This window comes from Ascaphus truei, chromosome 8 (assembly GCF_040206685.1).
Source record: "Ascaphus truei isolate aAscTru1 chromosome 8, aAscTru1.hap1, whole genome shotgun sequence".
Lineage (NCBI taxonomy): Eukaryota > Metazoa > Chordata > Amphibia > Anura > Ascaphidae > Ascaphus > Ascaphus truei.
In genome coordinates, this window is record NC_134490.1 from 29,785,443 (window position 1) to 29,803,104 (window position 17,662).

The window sequence follows — 17,662 nt, forward strand, 5'->3', positions numbered from 1 at the left end:
CGTCGTTCAGGATCCCGTCAGGCTCGCTGGGCATTGTTCTTCTCTCGTTTCAACTATACCATTTCTTATATTCCCAGCACCAAAAATATTAAGGCGGACGATCTCGCTCGCCAGTTCGCTACAGAGAACGACTCTAACGAATCCACTGAATCTATTCTTCCCGCCAAATGTATTATTTCCGCCAATAATTTCGATGTTTTGGATGAAATTAACAAAGCCCAGGTTCATCCCCAGGAGATTTAGGGTGTCAGAGGGACGCCTGTACGCAGCTCCACGTTTTCGCCACAAGATCCTACTTTGGGGGCATTCTTCAAGATCGACCGGTCATCCAGGCTTCAAAAGGACAGCAGATCTTATCAAACGGACCTTATGGTGGCCTGAGATGAACAAGGAAATTTTCAACTTCACCAGTGCTTGTGCCCAGAGTAAGTCCACTCGTCACAAACCCTCTGGTCTCCTCATGCCCCTTCCCATTCCGGAGCAACCTTGAAAACATATCTCTATGGACTTTATTGTGGAACTCCCTAATTCTAAAGGGATGAATACTATCCTTGTTGTAGTAGATAGATTTTCCAAGCAATCACACTTTGTACCCCTCAAGGGTCTTCCTAATTCAGCTACTCTGGCCGACATTTTTTCTAAAGAAATTTTTAGATTACCTATTTCAATTGTTTCTGACAGAGGATCTCAATTCATTTCTAAGTTTTGGCGTGCGTTTTCCCAGAGACTTGGGATTTCTCTTCTATTTTCCTCGGGTTATCACCCTCAGACCAACGGTCAAACGGAAAGAATGAATCAATCCCTCGAGCAGTATCTCAAATGTTTCGTCTCCGAGTCTCAAGACAACTGGGTGGATCTATTACCTTGGGCCGAGTTTGCTATTAACTCCTTAAAAAACGAGTCTACACAAGAGTCGCCTTTCTTCTTAATTTTGGATTCCATCCTAGCAGTCTTCCCCTCTCCTCCCTCCCCTCTGGTGTTCCTGCAGCTGATTCTCATGTCTCCACCCTCCAAGACTCTTGGAAGAAAATTCTAAAAACCTTACAAACTGCTGTCCAAAGACAAAAAACAAAGGCAGATCGGCGACGTCAAGCAGGCCCATCGTTTAAACCCAGAGACAGTGTTTGGTTATCCTCTAAAAATATAAGGCTCAAAACGCCTTCTCAGAAATTGTCTCCAAGATTCTTGGGTCCTTATAAAGTCCTCGACAAGCCCTTTTCTTACCAGGCCCGGCAACGCATTACCACACTCCGGGCACGCCCTCACTGCTATGGGTGCGTGTTATACCCTTACCCACCTCAGTACTGGGGACTGGCCAGGTCTGCGGGCATACAGGCGTTACATATATATATCACACACATATACAGTGTATATATATATATATATATATATGCTAAAGAAGAGAGGGGACCCCGCATCCACAAGACTGCACAATAAAGGCAACCGACAAACTGACAAAACAATATATACTAAATAAGTATGTCAGTGGTGCTTAATGGGCCAATAGATATGTAAGCAAAAAAGAAAAGAAGCCCAAAAAGTAGCACTCGGGTATACAGTCTGCAATATCAAAAGTACAAATTTATTTATTGAATGTCACAAAACACGATAAAAGATAGCACAAAATTTTAAAACATGGCATGGATCCCCTGTGCGTAAACCAAAGCGATATGCTAACTAGCATGAAAGTAATCTAGGACACTATAAACAACCGGGTAGATGGACAGGTGATATCCCAGGCTGAAAAAAAACCCAAGAGAAAATAGCACAATCTCTGGGAAAAACAGCAGACAGAAAAAAAAGTCTCAAGCAGAAAGAAGATGGCTGAAAGTACAACACCAAAATGCAATAATGGAGAGAGAACTAGGACCAAAATCATAATATTAGGTCAAACCACTACATAGGATATCACAGAATTGATGTAGTGTGGATAACAATCCCCAAACATGCTACACATAGTTAAGAATGGAGTCAGTCCTGTAAGAGAGACACAATTGTAGATGATATGGTTCCAAATGTACAAAGAACACAGTCCTGAGGCTATTATGGTGTGGAGCACAGTCCTATCTGCCTACGCGTTTCGTCCTATTTGTAGGACTTCATCTGGGGAATGAATCTGTGTGTCCTGCTGGTACTTATATAGTTTATATAATTAATTAATTAACCAATGTCTATAAAATAACAGACAATTAATATAAACTGTTATTTTTATGTTTATAATTATCAAACAAGGGTTTGTTATGTATAATTGTTATTCAGTAATGAATGTGTGTGTCTACTAGGTGTATAGACATTGGTTAATTAATTAACCTATGGTAGACCATTTTAAACTATATAAGTACCAGCAGGTCACACAGATTCATTCCCCAGATGAAGTCCTACAAATAGAACGAAACACGTAGGGTAAAGGCTTAAGATTATATCTACAAAGCTCCCCGTATCTTCAGAACCGTCATATTTCCAGTCATAATATAGTTCATACTCTGGACATTATCGCCTGTCGCTCCGGCACGGATACAAGTCCAGTGACGTCACGCTCGCTATCTCGCGAGACTGGAGGAGCAACTCAGGAGTACTGGAAATCAGCTGCAGACGGATCGGTCGCAGAATCTCAGCGTTCCACGTGGAGAGGAGAAGACCACCATACAGACCAGCAGGAAGGAGAGGAACTTATGTGTCCTACATGCCTAAACTTTTGGCTACTTTGTAAGTAGCTGTCTACTTTTGCGCAATATACTAATACAAAACGTACTTCACTATATTTTGTTTCTCTTTATTCATTTCAGAGTTTTCATCTCAAAGATATCGGACACTGTTTCCATCTATATTATGCTCTCTTTTTATTATATATAGTGATTTTTTGCGCCTGTGTTTATTCTTTCTTTTTCCATATACTGTATTACTACTGTGTATAGTGTAACACTGTGGCAGCATCTATCGTTACATTTTATTGTTTTATTGTGTTTATATGCGCACTTAGTTGTTATATAATATATATATATATATATATATATATATATATATATATTACACACACACACACACATATATATATATATATATATATATATATATATATATATATATTACACACACACACATATATATATATATATATATATATATATATATATATATATATATATATATATATATATATATATATATATATATGATGGAACGGCTCACTGAGTAAAGGCACAGACTGTAAAAACAACACAACTGTGTCAGCTCCTTGTTACCTTGGGCAAGTCACTTCATCTCCCTGTGCCTGAGGCAACAAAAACACAGATTGTACACTTTACGGGGCAGGGAGTCATGCATGCAAACATTCTACGTACAGCGCTGCATACACTGTCAGTGCTATTTATACAAGAAAAAAATAATTAGAAATATATAGTATAATAATGTTATATTGGTACTAATTATAAATGTGTGTGTATCTATCCACAGTGTATATATATATATATATATATATATATATATATATATATATACAGTGTTCGACAAACCTATACATTTGCTCGCCCCGGGCGAGTGGATTTAACCCCCGGGCGAGTAAATATTGGCCCAAGCAGCACACGTTTGGTACTAGGTGGCGAGTAGATTTTTTTGTGTGGCGAGTAGATTTTTTTGGTGATTTGTCAACCACTGTATATATATATATATATATATATATATATATATATATATATATATATATATATATATATATAAATAATACACAGTAGATAGATATTATTATTGTATAAATATATTACGTGTGTGCGTGTGTATATTTATATACGCACACACACACTATATTTATATAATAATATTATATTTGTGTTTCTAATCCTAAATCTGCAGTACCACTTTGCAACATGTACTGTACACAGGTAACCACTATACACTCCTTGCTCTGCAGTGGGTTGTTGGTCTTGCATCGAAAGGGTCAAGATGAGTCATTCATTGTTATACAGTAGTTGACGTGTGATACTCTTTATTTCCACCGCCAAAGTACCACTACTTATTTATTTGTACACTTAGACTGTTTTCTTAAAAGAAATAGGGGATATAAATAAATAAATAAAAGCGAGCAGTCAGGAAAGATTTCTGCTTTAAGCACTGTTACATTTGTATAAGGAAGATAGTTAGATTGTTACATTCTTTAAAAATGTTTCCACGTTCACTACCAGGAAACCCATTTGAAAAATAAATGATCATTGCACTTGCTAAGGGCAGGTGAGAGGAATCTGCAATTCGTCGTAGAACCGCCTGGCAGCAAAGGGGTTAACCAGGCTTGATCTTTGCGGTTATAAATACAACATGAAGAGAGGTAAGACAGGAAAAAGGTGGTTTGTCTCCTGCAACATGAGGTTACCCAGGCCCCCACCCATCTCACAGACACCGACTTCCTGAACACTGAGCAGTTTCCTGTGAGCTTGAGTGCAAAGGATTCTGGGAGCAGCAATGCAAATACGCATTTTTGCCCCTTTAGTGCCGTATTTGCGTACAGCGTATGTCGTAAAGGGCGTCTCCCCAGGGGGCCCTGACCACGGACGCTGTACATCATGACATTTTTCCATTTCGCTGGAAAGTCTTATTTTGAAAAAGAGTAGCCTTTTTTTTTCCGTGGCAAAATTGCTAATGTGGCACATATGTGGGCAGCCGTATTTATAGTGTTCCTTAGCATATTATTTCCCCATAATCTTTTTTCAAAACAATGGAGAATGTTGTATTCCGATTCATTGGCACAGAGCTGCGGCCTCACAGCGTACAGTATGGGTGTGTATGAAACTTGCGAGTGCGTTTTGCTGAAACGACGACTTTATGGGTGATTCTATTCTGCTTAAAAAGATTGAGGAGGTTGGTGATTGTTGTTATTTTAGCGATTTTTCTCCAAGATGCCCAAATTTGAACAAAACTGCAAATGTTTTTACTCTTCTCTCGTTGGTACTGTGTCCCCCGGGTGGACAGTTGTGGAAGTACATGTGTATTTGCAAAGATATGGTGTTCCTCGGTATCCGACAGCCCGCTTTCTGTCGAATGCCTCATCCGATGCCGCATAATGTATTCCACTGGGCGCATTATCTGACGTCGGAACCGCTTATCCGACGCGGATTAACATGGACTCGCAATCCGACGGTCCGTTATTCGACTGCGGTTTGCGGGACACATTACGTCGGATAAGCGACGACCGGCTGTATTATTATTATTAACTTGTAAAGCGCCAGCATATTCTGCAGGGTGGTACAATAGGGGTACAGAGTGACATGAATTACATAAACTGAATGACAGACAAATAAGGACAGACAAGTGTAACAGATACAGAAGGTAATCAGGGCCCTGCTCCTGAGAGCTTACACTCTAGGGGGAATAAGGGTCAATGTTGAAACAAAAGGTACAGTGGCTATTCATTGTGGGATGCAGTATGCCTCAGGGTGGTGTTCGGTCCAGCCACACAGCTGATCCCATCACGGTTTGGGGGTGAGTATGTTAGGGGGTGTTAGCGTGGAGTTTGATACAGTATACTGTTCAATGTAAAAAAAAAAAAATACAAAAAATGATGATGTATATAATATACGATGGACACACAGACTTTAGAACAAGCAGAATGATAATTATAATTCTTACATGAGAACACCAGCTGTCAAATTCAAAATTAGGAGATATCAATCCCTGCTCTGGAGAGCTTACAATCTAATTTTGCTTGTTTTTGTAATCCAGATTCTACCTCTTATTAACGGCTTCCGATAACGTATCCCTCATGAGTTTCTGCCCCGAACAGCTTACAATACTTTTGCTACATTAAGAAAAAGGTAATTTGTCCAAGGTCCCAGGTAGTACGATTTATAACCTTGATCTACCACTTCAAAGGCAGGATGTCTTGCTCACATCTGCCTCTACTAATTGTGCTGGTGGTAACCTATATAAACATCTTAGACTGGTATAGACAGTTTACCTCTAAATGTCATTAGCAGTATATAGAGTGCGGTGCATAATGGGAGTCGTGCATCACAGATTCCCATGTTTAAAACGTGTGGAAATACAGTGTTATCAAAGAAACAAAATAATTAGAAGGAATTATTTCATAAATGTGGTCTCTTTATCCTTGTGCTCCATATATCTCCTCCTTAACTATTCCTATTGCGTCATATAACCGCTCCCTATAACTCCTCCCATTACTCCATATAACCGCTCCCTATAACTCCTCCTATTGCCCCATGTAACTGCTCCCTATAACTCCTCCTATTGTCCCATATAACCTCTCCCTATAACTCCTCCTATTGTCCCATATAACCTCTCCCTATAACTCCTCCTATTGCCCCATATAACCGCTTCGTATAACTCCTCCTATTACTCCATATAACCTCTCCCTATAACTCCTCCTATTGTTCCATATAACTGCTCCCTATAACTCTTCATATTGCCCCATATAACCGCTCCCTATAACTCCTCCTATCTCCCCATATAACTGCTTCCCTCCCAGAGAACATGGCAGACAGCTTCACCATGTGTCGCAGACCCCTTTGGCAGGGAATATCCGCATTGAATTTCCCTTGTACCAGTTGTGTTGTGCTTCCGTCGCCCTGCTGTAATTACCCTACAGTGACCAAGCTCTGACTTCCCCATCAGCCGGCAGCCGGATGGTGTTTCCCTGGAAACGGAATGGATTTATTCCGATCCTCATTACAGCTACAGCCGCTGCGCTGGGGGATGAGAGACGTCCCCCGTGTGTGTGACATTTCCTATCGTAACAATCGCTCAGCTGGCAAGCTGCCACCTGCCACAGAATTATAGTGTGCAGTAGGACTTGAAGGTCAGCCGGGAAATGCATAGGGGTGGCGAGCGCCAGCCCGCCCAGTCTGCCCATTTTCCTGCCTGCTGTGAAGCCTCAGACCCTATTAAATCCCTGGCTTCTTTCCATATTTAGGATTCTCTTGTGTCTACCCCAAGCAGTTGTTGCTGTATTAGCCTCCCCCATCTTGGCTGGGCGACTGTTCCATGCACCCACTTCCCTTTCGGTGAAGGAGGACTTCCTCATGTTTCACCTGGGACCAGAATATTTCTGCCTTCTGCTTTACCCCCATTCGTTGCCAGTAGGTCCCACAATGCTTTGCAAAGGGGTTATCAACACAATGGCCCAACGGTTCACCATTAAATCCTCCCATGTCATGGAGTCTCACTAAATATCATGACGACTACACGTTAACTGGAGATGGGCGGGGGAAATATCCTTTAAGCCAGGGGTGGCCAACTTCAGTTGAGAGGGCCACCAACAGATCAGGTTTTAAGGATATCGCTGCTTCAGCGCAGGTGACTCAATCAGTGGCTCAGTCAACGACAATGGCAGAGCCACTGATTGGGCCACCTGTGCCGAAGCAGGGATATCCTTAACACCTGACCTGTTGGTGGCCTTTAAAAACTGGAGTTGGCCACTCCTGCTTTAAGCTGAAGGGGAAGCCAGCTTCACTGCATATATACAGCAGGGGCCTTAAACACTGTATGCACCATGATTTAAGGTCTCTTACCTCCATGGGTGTAGGGTTTGCAGGGGGCTGTTTGGGCTGCAGGGGCTGCAAGGGCTGAGCAGGGTCGGGCTTTGGCTGTTCGGAGACAAGCTGCAAAGGAAGAGTGTGAATTCAGCTCCCAGCCCCGTTATCCAACACATACCAGCGCCTGACTGAGTGTAGAGCAGGGTGGGCAACGCCAGTCCTCAAGGGCCATCAGCACAGGTTGCTCAATCAGTGGCTCAGTCTTTGACTGAGCCACCTGTGCTGAAGCAGGGATATCCTTAAAACCTGACCTGTTGCTGTCTCTTGAGGACTGTTGTTGGCCACTCCTGGTGTACGGGCTACTATAGGGCCATAATGAACAAAAAGGTTATAAAAGGGCTTGCACTCATGTCACACGTACTCACTGATGCATGCATACATGCACTCATAGATACATACATGTATAAGCACTGACACATACATAAGATATAAAGTAGAAACACACTCCGTAATAAATCCAAATAATTAAAAAAAAATTGGGATACAGTCAGCTGGGGTATGTCTAATCGCCACTGCCCATAAACAAGAAATACTGTGTGTTTTCTGAAAACTGTAATTAATATTTCATATTAATCGAGGAGTTGTCCAGCAAGTTTTGTTTCTTATACGGTCATACATGTATTCACTGGTGCATACATACATACATACGTACACTGATACACACAGAGCAGACTGACTCACATACACACACACAGAGCAGGCTGACTGACACACACACACACACACACACACACACACACACACACACACACACACACACACACACACACAGAGCAGGCTGACTGATATACATACACACACACACACACACACACACACACACACACACACACACACACACACACACACACAGAGCAGATTGACTGATATACATACACACACTGATACACACACACACAGAGCAGACTGACTGATACACACACACACACACACTGATACACACAGAGCAGACTGACTCACATACACAAAGAGCAGACTGACTAATATACACACACACACACACACACACTGATACACACACTGATACACACAGAGCAGACTGACTAATATACACACACACACACACACACACTGATACACACAGGGCAGACTGACTAATATATATACACACACACACACACACACACACACACATACTGATACACACAGAGCAGACTGACTCACATACACAAAGAGCAGACTGACTAATACACACACACACACAGAGCAGACTGACTAATATACACACACACACACACACACACACACACTGATACACACAGGGCAGACTGACTCACACACATACACTGATACACACAGACACACATACACTGATACACACACACACACAGACAGACTAGACTGACTCTGACAAACAGGGCCGGCCCGTCCATTAGGCGAACCTAGGCGCTCGCCTAGGGCGCAAAGGTCCGAGGGGCATTAATAATATTAGTATTAGGGAGTGGAGCGGCAGTAGCAGACGGTGACAGCGGAGGGAAGACGTTGAGACAGCGGGCGGTGGTGGCTGTGGCAGGCGAAGACATCCGGAGTAGGAGCACAGGAGACGGCAGGGAAGGTACGCGCTGTAACACCGGCGCCGGCCAACTTCTGGTGTTACAGCGCGTACCTCCCCTGCCGTCTCCTGTGCTCCTGCTCCGATCGGATGTCTTCCCCTACAGCCCTGATAGCTACTCCACTGTTTATTTTATTAATCTTATTATTTTTTATACAACCGGGGCGCAAATATGAAGTTTCGCCTAGAGTGCATGAAACCCTTGCGCCAGCCCTGCTGATACACACACTGATACACACAGAGCAGACTGACTCACATACACACACAGATACACCCAGAGTAGACTGACTCAGATATACACACACGCACTGATACACACAGAGCAGACTGTGCAAATGCATACACACCTGATACACACAGAGAAGACTGTGCAAACGCGCGCGCACACACACACCTGATACACACAGAGAAGACTGTGCAAACGCACACACACACACACACACACACACACACACACACACACACACACACACACACACACACACACACACACACAGAGAAGACTGTGCAAACGCACTCACACACACTTGATACACACAGAGAAGACTGTGCAAACGCACTCACACACACACCTGATACACACAGAGAAGACTGTGCAAACACACTCACACACACACCTGATACACACAGAGAAGACTGTGCAAACGCACTCACAAAAACACATGATAGACACAGGGAAGACTGTGCAAACGCACTCTCACACACCTGATACACACAGGGAAGACTGTGCAAACGCACTCACACACACACCTGATACACACAGAGAAGACTGTGCAAACGCACTCACACACACACCTGATACACACAGGAAAGACTGTGCAAACGCACTCACACACACACCTGATACACACAGAGAAGACTGTGCAAACGCACTCACACACACACCTGATACACACAGGAAAGACTGTGCAAACGCAATCACACACAGGCTGCCATTGGGGATTCCCCTAGTTTCCTGAATCTACCCGAGATTTCTCCCGGTCATTCTGAGAGTCTGGACCAGTCTGAACCTTGAGGGCCCACCGGCGATTTCCCCCAGATACCCCATGGACCAGTCTGAGCCTGTACATAGTGTTCAGCTCTCCCTGATTATGAGGGAGACGTCTCTTAATTCATACCCTCAAACTGAACCTATTCAGCACGTGTGTTCTGTGTCCTGCAGTTACTGAACACCAGCTGTAAACACTGTTCCAATTTTATTATCAATACTATTATCTTTAAAAAGTGTTCATTTTCATGTCATTTACCCAGAATCCCTGGCTGCAGCAGAAGCAGCTTTGGGGACATGTCTTAGAAATGCGGATGTGCTTATAAATGTTCTTTATAATTATTATTATGTGCGAGAGCGAGAAGGAGCTGTTCCTGCCTTGATTGGTTTAAACGCGGAACCTTCAGCTAATAGGAGCAGCTGGTAACTAATGACGTAAAACAGAAGTAGATCTGATACGTTTCAGAGGGATCTGATCACTGATCCTGTTGTGTACATATATACTGTACAAACAAATAAATAGAATACAGAAGTTGGGCGTTAAAATGCCTGTGTACCAGTTTTCCATGTGCCTGGAAGCTCCCCTATTCCGCAATGCTCGAGGGAACTAAAGTGTGTGCTGCTTTTTGACACATACACCCTATATATTTGGGAAAAATAATTATTCCATCATAACGTTAGTTATTTTGGGATCAGAATTGTCTTGGATCTCAACTGCGATGTCCACTGCCAGGTACCACAACCGCTGAGATTTGGGGGGGTTCTGGCCCAAAATATTGCATTTATATGAAAAAGTGCTGATCTTTAAAAAGTGAGACTCCACTCAAGTCCTATGAAACCAGGGCTACTAAAAATCAGCGAGATCCACAGAAAATCCATGTGAGTGGGCGTGTCTGGCTCCAGCCCTGAAGGGGTCAACAACAGCGCTGCTATGGCAATGAAGCAAGTATTTCACCACCTCGGGCCATGTTAATTATTAGACACTGGAGGCCATTAATTAGCTATGTGTCTGCCCTGTACAGTCACCTGGCATCTTATCAAAACATCTTATGTTCAAGGGTTAGAGATCCCTGTTCCAGCCTCTCCCTGCTGCATTTCTCCTACCTGCAGAACACTCATTAACTGCACTTAAAGACGCAGTTCCACTTAAGGACCTATTTTCTGGGGTCACCTGTATTATGTATTATGGTAGCATGGGATAACATCATTTTTTTTTATTTTTAAACCCAGACTATCATTAATTTTTTTTTTTTTTTCCTGTGACAAAGCGGTCGGCAACACAGTCTCTGGCAGCGATGATGTTTAACCTCTTCAATGCCACGGCAAAAGAGCTGAAGGGCTTAAAGCAGCAAAAACCCTCTGTACACTGAATTAAAAAAAATAGGTATCTTTTTTAAGTTACATTACACGGGATTTTAAAATGGCTTCTGCCATTTGCAAGCGTGTGGAGAGAAGAGAGGTTGCCAAAATAATGTCTGGTGACGTTGTGAGAAAAACAGCTAAAAGAGATGGATTAAAAAACAAATTGGAAATAAAAACAGCTATTGCTGCATTTTGCAAAGAGGGTTTTCCGAGGCAGAAGGAAACGACTCATTCAAATAGGTAATAAAATAAATTAAAAAAAAAAAATGTCACGCATAAAAAGATGGGGCTGTTTGGATTTCAGGGGAAAATGGGTCGGTAGAACATTTTCCTGTTTAAAAAATATATATATACATTCCAGAAAGTGGTTACGGACAAATTTTTATTTTTGTGAAGAAAACCGATGCTAATGAAAAAAAAAAATAACCTAGATAATTACAAGGCTATGAAATCTGGTATCTTAGCAACCGGGAAAAAACCCAATATGCACTGTGTCCCATCTGAGACATGATGGCATCCCAGCAGGCTTAGCTTTTTGAAGACAGGGTGGATGTATTCTAGAAAGTACCCGGCCTAGGTCAGGGGTCCTCATCTCCAGTCCTCAAGACCCTCCAACAGGGCAGGTTTTCAGGATATCCCAGCTTCAGCACAGGTGGCTCAATCAGAGGCACAGTTGAACACTGAGCATCTGATTGGGCCACGTGTGCTGAAGCAGGGACTGATTGAGCCACCTGTGCTGAAGCTGGGATATTCTGAAAACCTGACCTGTTGGGGCATCTTGAAGACGGGCGTCGAGACCCCCCTGGCTTAAGCCATGGGGTCCTGTCTCCATGGTAACCCATTTGCAATAAGGACTCCTTTGCTGGTGGAGGGGAAGGGGTTATATATTTACATCCCTATGATTGTTAGTGAGGGAAGTCAGGTGGGGCAAGACTTGTAACATTGCTGGCCCCTCCAGCAGTGAAGGGGTTAATGGTAGTACCCTCTGCCAATTAGAGCTGCTGATTCCTAATGCCAGTACATGATGTTCTTTAACCACTGAACACACCAATACACACACACACTGATACACACACACCGATACAAACATGGTACTCACACAGACATACTGATACACACACACTGATACATACACCCAGACAGGCTGATACAAACACACAGACAAATATGATAATCACACAGATATACACACACACAGATATACTGATACACACACTGGCACACTAATATACAGTATATAATGATATACACAGATCTGCATATGCACACTCAGATACACACACACACAAGCAAAAAGAATTGACAGTTGCAAATAAATGCTGCCACTATAATAACACTGCAGTGCAGAAGCAACGGCAAATAACAAATTCAGTATCAATTATGTGTCTTTAAAAAATGTAAGACCTTTAATGAATTTAACTATTTAAAAGCTAATGAGGTGTCCCAGCCACTGGATTTTATACACAGGGGTTCATTGTGAACAACAAAAGACAGCTACAGTATAGCACAGGAAGAGACTCCTAAATATACAGGTGTCATCTTTAACTCCATCACTGCCAGGGGGCCTTCATTGTATGTAGCTTATAAAATGCTTACACAAACTCTAGCGTTGCTTTGTGGATTTAAATGTAAGGCCCCCGCTCTCTTCTCTCTGGAGAGCCCCCTGATTTAAGTTGACCTCCAACGCCTCGGCTTTTTAAAGGGTAAGAGAAAGATCGTGCGCTAGAACAGTCTTCCGCGGGTTGCCGAGAGAGTGGAACATCGGGAATTCCCTTTTCCTGACTAGGAAAGGGACACACACACACACACACACACACACACACACACACACACACACACACACACCACCACCCCCCCCCCCCTCTATATATAACTTAAACTTCTGGGGTCTGATCAACCTGCTGGTGCCATGAAATGTTTGAAGGAGCAATCCAAGCAATATCCTACGTGTTTAAAAAAATAATAATAATAATTCTATAGTATTAAATAATATTTAGTACCTATTTTTATTTTAAAATTAAACTCAATGCCATTTTTTTATGAGTTTTACTATACTGAGCATCTTTTCATTTCTATAACGGGTTTTATCCCGCCCGCCCAGCAGTGCAAGATCTTTGTAACACCTTACTGCCAATATTGCCAGCAGTTTGAGCTGCAAATGGTAAGAATAGGTAATATTACCTTAGTAATATAAGGCTACGGCCCCAATGAGCACGTCCGTGCGACGGAGTGCCTGGTGGCGCTTGTTCCCTCCACCCGAGCAATCTGAAGGACTTCAGATCACTCGCGACAGTGGGGGGGGGGGCGTGACGGGGGCGCGGCCATGACGTTACGCGGCTGGTTCACTCTCGTTGGCTACACCGCCATGACGTGGCCATCGCTTGGCCGCCGCACCAAAAGACAAAAATTTTGTCTTTGGGAAAGGTGGTCGCACATCGCGCTTTCTGCAGGCGCGCACAGGTAGTGACTGGGGCCGGCCCCATAGAGGGCCATATCTTGTTCCCGCCGCGCACGCCATAGCGCGCGCAGCCGCGAGCACTTGGACCGAGGCCTAAGAATACATTGTAGCTGCTGAGTTACACTAACTGAATGATTGATTGATACTGAGAGGCGGCCATTTAGTGAAACCTGGAATGCAGGACTTTGCTGATCGATCACAGGAGAACTAATCAATTGGCAGGTTAGGTAATTAGTTTTCAATAAAGGTAATCAAAGGCTCCCTATATTAAAACAAACAATATATATATATATTTTTTAGATGCTTGGATAACCTATTCTTACTCTCTACTGCCAAGTTTTAGTATAACTTCTAAAACCTGACCTGTCACTCACTGTAATCCACTTTTGGAAAGAAGTGTCACTCATTGGAAGGCAGTGACACTCATTGGAAGGCAGTGTCACTCATTGGAAGGCAGTGTCACTCATTCGAAGGCAGTGTCCCTCATTGGAAGGCAGTGTCACTCATTCGAAGGCAGTGTCCCTCATTGGAAGGCAGTGACACTCATTGGAAGGCAGTGACACTCATTGGAAGGCAGTGACACTCATTGGAAGGCAGTGACACTCATTGGAAGGCAGTGTCCCTCATTGGAAGGCAGTGACACTCATTGAAAGGCAGTGACACTCATTGGAAGGTAGTGACACTCATTGGAAGGTAGTGACACTCATTGAAAGGCAGTGTCACTCATTGGAAGGCAGTGACACTCATTGGAAGGCAGTGTCACTCATTGGAAGGCAGTGTCACTCATTCAAAATGAGTCTCACTCATTGGAGAGCAGTGACACTCATTGGAAGGCAGTGACACTCATTGGAAGGCAGTGACACTCATTGGAAGGCAGTTACACTAATTGGAAGGCAGTGACACTCACTAGAAGGCAGTGACACTCACTGGAATTCAGTCTCACTCACTGAAAACCTGTCGCACCCAATAGAATCCCGTCACTCTCAATACAGGAAAGCTATAGTCATTGGAAGGCAGTCTCACTCACTGGAAAGCTGTCTATTCACCAGACAGCTGTATCACACCACAGAAAACAGCCTCACTTACCTAAATTCAGTCTCACTCATTAAAAGGCTATCTCACTCAACAGAAGGCAAGTGACACACTGGAAGTCAGTCTCACTCCTTCCCATCATCCACAGACCCGGGGTCTCCCTCTTCCAGATCGGAATAGCTCGGATTCTCCTTTTCACCCGTCATCTCAACCCTCACACCTTGACAGCTGTACATTCCCAAACCCCTTAAATACCGCAGAGTCTCTGTGTGTTTTGCATCGACACAGCGACTTGGAAAAGCTACCTGCCCACTGACCCCCCAGCACCGCTTCTGAACATCCTATCCATCAGCAAATACAGTACTCACTCTAACGTCAGGGACGGGATTTTAAGCTTGTCTCTCCTGGATTTCATGGCTGTTTAGAGATGATTCCTGCTTGCAGTCTCTCTCTCTCCGTCTGCTCTTTCCCTTATGTTATCGGCACAGATAATAAGTGCAGTAGGCACAGCTGGCCGTTGGGGAAGGAGAGAGGGAGGGAGCGTGCGCGCGCGTGTGTGTACAGGCTAAGAACATGCATATTTACACAAGTACAGTATATATATATATATTTATATATATATATGTAATTGCGTCAAAAGGACACCCGTATCTGTGTAGAAAATGACCCCACTGCGCTGGTATTTCATGTGGCAGAGAGAAATTGATGGCGGATAAGGACTATTTACCAAGCCAGCCTAGTCTAATTACGTAGTGTATTCAACACTGTGCATAGGATTTTACAGGTGTAATCCTTTCACAGAAACACCTGAAATGCATTGACAGCAGTGTATACACAGTGCTGTGCATAATGGGAGTTGTGTATTACAGTTGTACAGAAAAATAACACCAGGTGTTATCAAAGGAATAAATCCTTCTTATTCCTGATAACCGCTCCCTATAACTCCTCCTATTGCCCCATATAACCTCTCCCTATAACTCCTCCTATTGCCCCATATAACCTCTCCCTATAACTCCCCCTATTAGTCCATATAACCACTCCCTATAACTCCTGCTATTGCCCCATAAAACCGCTCCCTATAACTCCTCCTATTGCCCCTTATATCCCCTCCTTATAGCTCCTCCTAGCACTCTCTATAACTGCTATGTAACGCCTATATTGATGAACAGAAGTATATTGTAAATGCGTCAGTGTAACAGTAACCCTGCGGTGCCCAGTGCTGGATACAGACACGTTATTGCCCGCGCTGTGTCCTGTATACATGAGATATGATGCATGCAGAACACCCAGTGACAGCCCATTTGCAAATGTATTGTCTATTTAAGTGATATTTATAGTCACCCCCTCCTACTCTACATATGCACTCAGGGGTCCATCTGGTGCCAGTTAACCAGCCAAATGAGCAGTTTGCGTCTGTGGGGTTTTTGACATCAGTTTATCATTTAAACATAAGTCATATTGTACAGAAGTGGCTTTACCAGAGCTGCATTGTTGGTGAGTCGATGTACAGTTAACCCCTTCGCTGCCAGAAGGACCCAGGCAGAAAGACATGTTTAGTCCCTATCAATTCTACCACTGGTCTCTGTGCCACAATAAGGGCTTGTACATAGTAGGTGCGGTCTGGAGGAGGAGACGCGACAAAGAGCAGCTGCAATTCCATGTTTGGGGGCGTGCCCGTGACATCACGTGAGCGGTTCGCCCTCATTGGCTGAACCGCACGTGACCCGGCGTCGCGAGACAAAATCAAAAGATTTTGTCTCACGAAAAATTGGTCGCGCCGTCCTCTATGGCCGTGCGCATTGCCTTTCAGTCTGCTGTGTGCGGCGTGCGTGCCGTCGCTCGCACCATCACGCTTACTATGGATGCGGGATAAGGCACTCCAGGAGTTTGGTTATCATTAAGTACATTGTGTGAAGGTTGTGAACACTTCCCAAAAAGTCAGACCATCTCGGCTGCCTGTACCAAGAGATGGACAGAGACAGCGTAGGGGACAGAGAGAGGTACAGAGACAGCGTAGGGGACAGGGAGAGGGACAGAGACAGCGTAGGGGACAGGGAGAGGGACAGAGACAGCGTAGGGGACAGGGAGAGGGACAAAGACAGCGTAGGGGACAGGGAGAGGGACAGAGACAGCGTAGGGGACAGGGAGAGGGACAAAGACAGCGTAGGGGACAAGGAGAGGGACAGAGACAGCGTAGAGGGCAGAGAGAGGGACAGAGACAGCGTAGGAGACAGGGAGAGGGACAGAGACAGCGTAGGGGAGAGGGACAAAGACAGCGTAGGGGACAAAGGGAGGGACAGAGACAGCGTAGGGGACAGGGAGCGGGACAGAGACAGCGTAGGGGACAGAGAGAGGGACAGAGACAGCGTAGGGTACAGGGAGAGGGACAGAGACAGCGTAGGGGACAGAGAGAGGGACAGAGACAGCGTAGGGGACAGGGAGAGGGACAGAGACAGCGTAGGGGACAGAGAGAGGGACAGAGACAGCGTAGGGGACAGAGAGAGGGACAGAGACAGCGTAGGGGACAGGGAGAGGGACAGAGACAGCGTAGGGGACAGAGAGAGGGACAGAGACAGCGTAGGGGACAGAGAGAGGGATCAGTGACACAGAAAAGGGACAGTCGTACGAATGAGTACAAGAGGTCAGGAGGGAGAAAGACAGGGACCTGTGATTTTCGGTCACCCCCACCCTGCCAAGAAATCGTAATGCCCTGCTATCCCCTCGGGCACTGC

The 17,662-nt window shown here is 44.3% G+C and overlaps 1 protein-coding gene across 6 annotated transcripts in view; it reads right to left on the bottom strand.

Moving 5' to 3' along the window:
- Positions 1 to 17,662, bottom strand: part of MAST3 (microtubule associated serine/threonine kinase 3) — a 107,729-nt gene that overhangs the window by 61,158 nt on the left and 28,909 nt on the right. For 4 of the 6 annotated variants that reach the window (XM_075611073.1, XM_075611069.1, XM_075611071.1 and 1 more), the window contains exon 3: positions 7,515 to 7,604. The exons of 1 other annotated variant lie outside the window; for it this stretch is intronic. In XM_075611073.1, coding sequence (XP_075467188.1) covers positions 7,515 to 7,604 — 90 coding nt within the window. Of the gene's footprint in view, positions 1 to 7,514; positions 7,605 to 15,298; positions 15,430 to 17,662 lie in introns of those variants that run through there. One more of the 6 variants, XM_075611072.1, reaches the window with a different exon arrangement.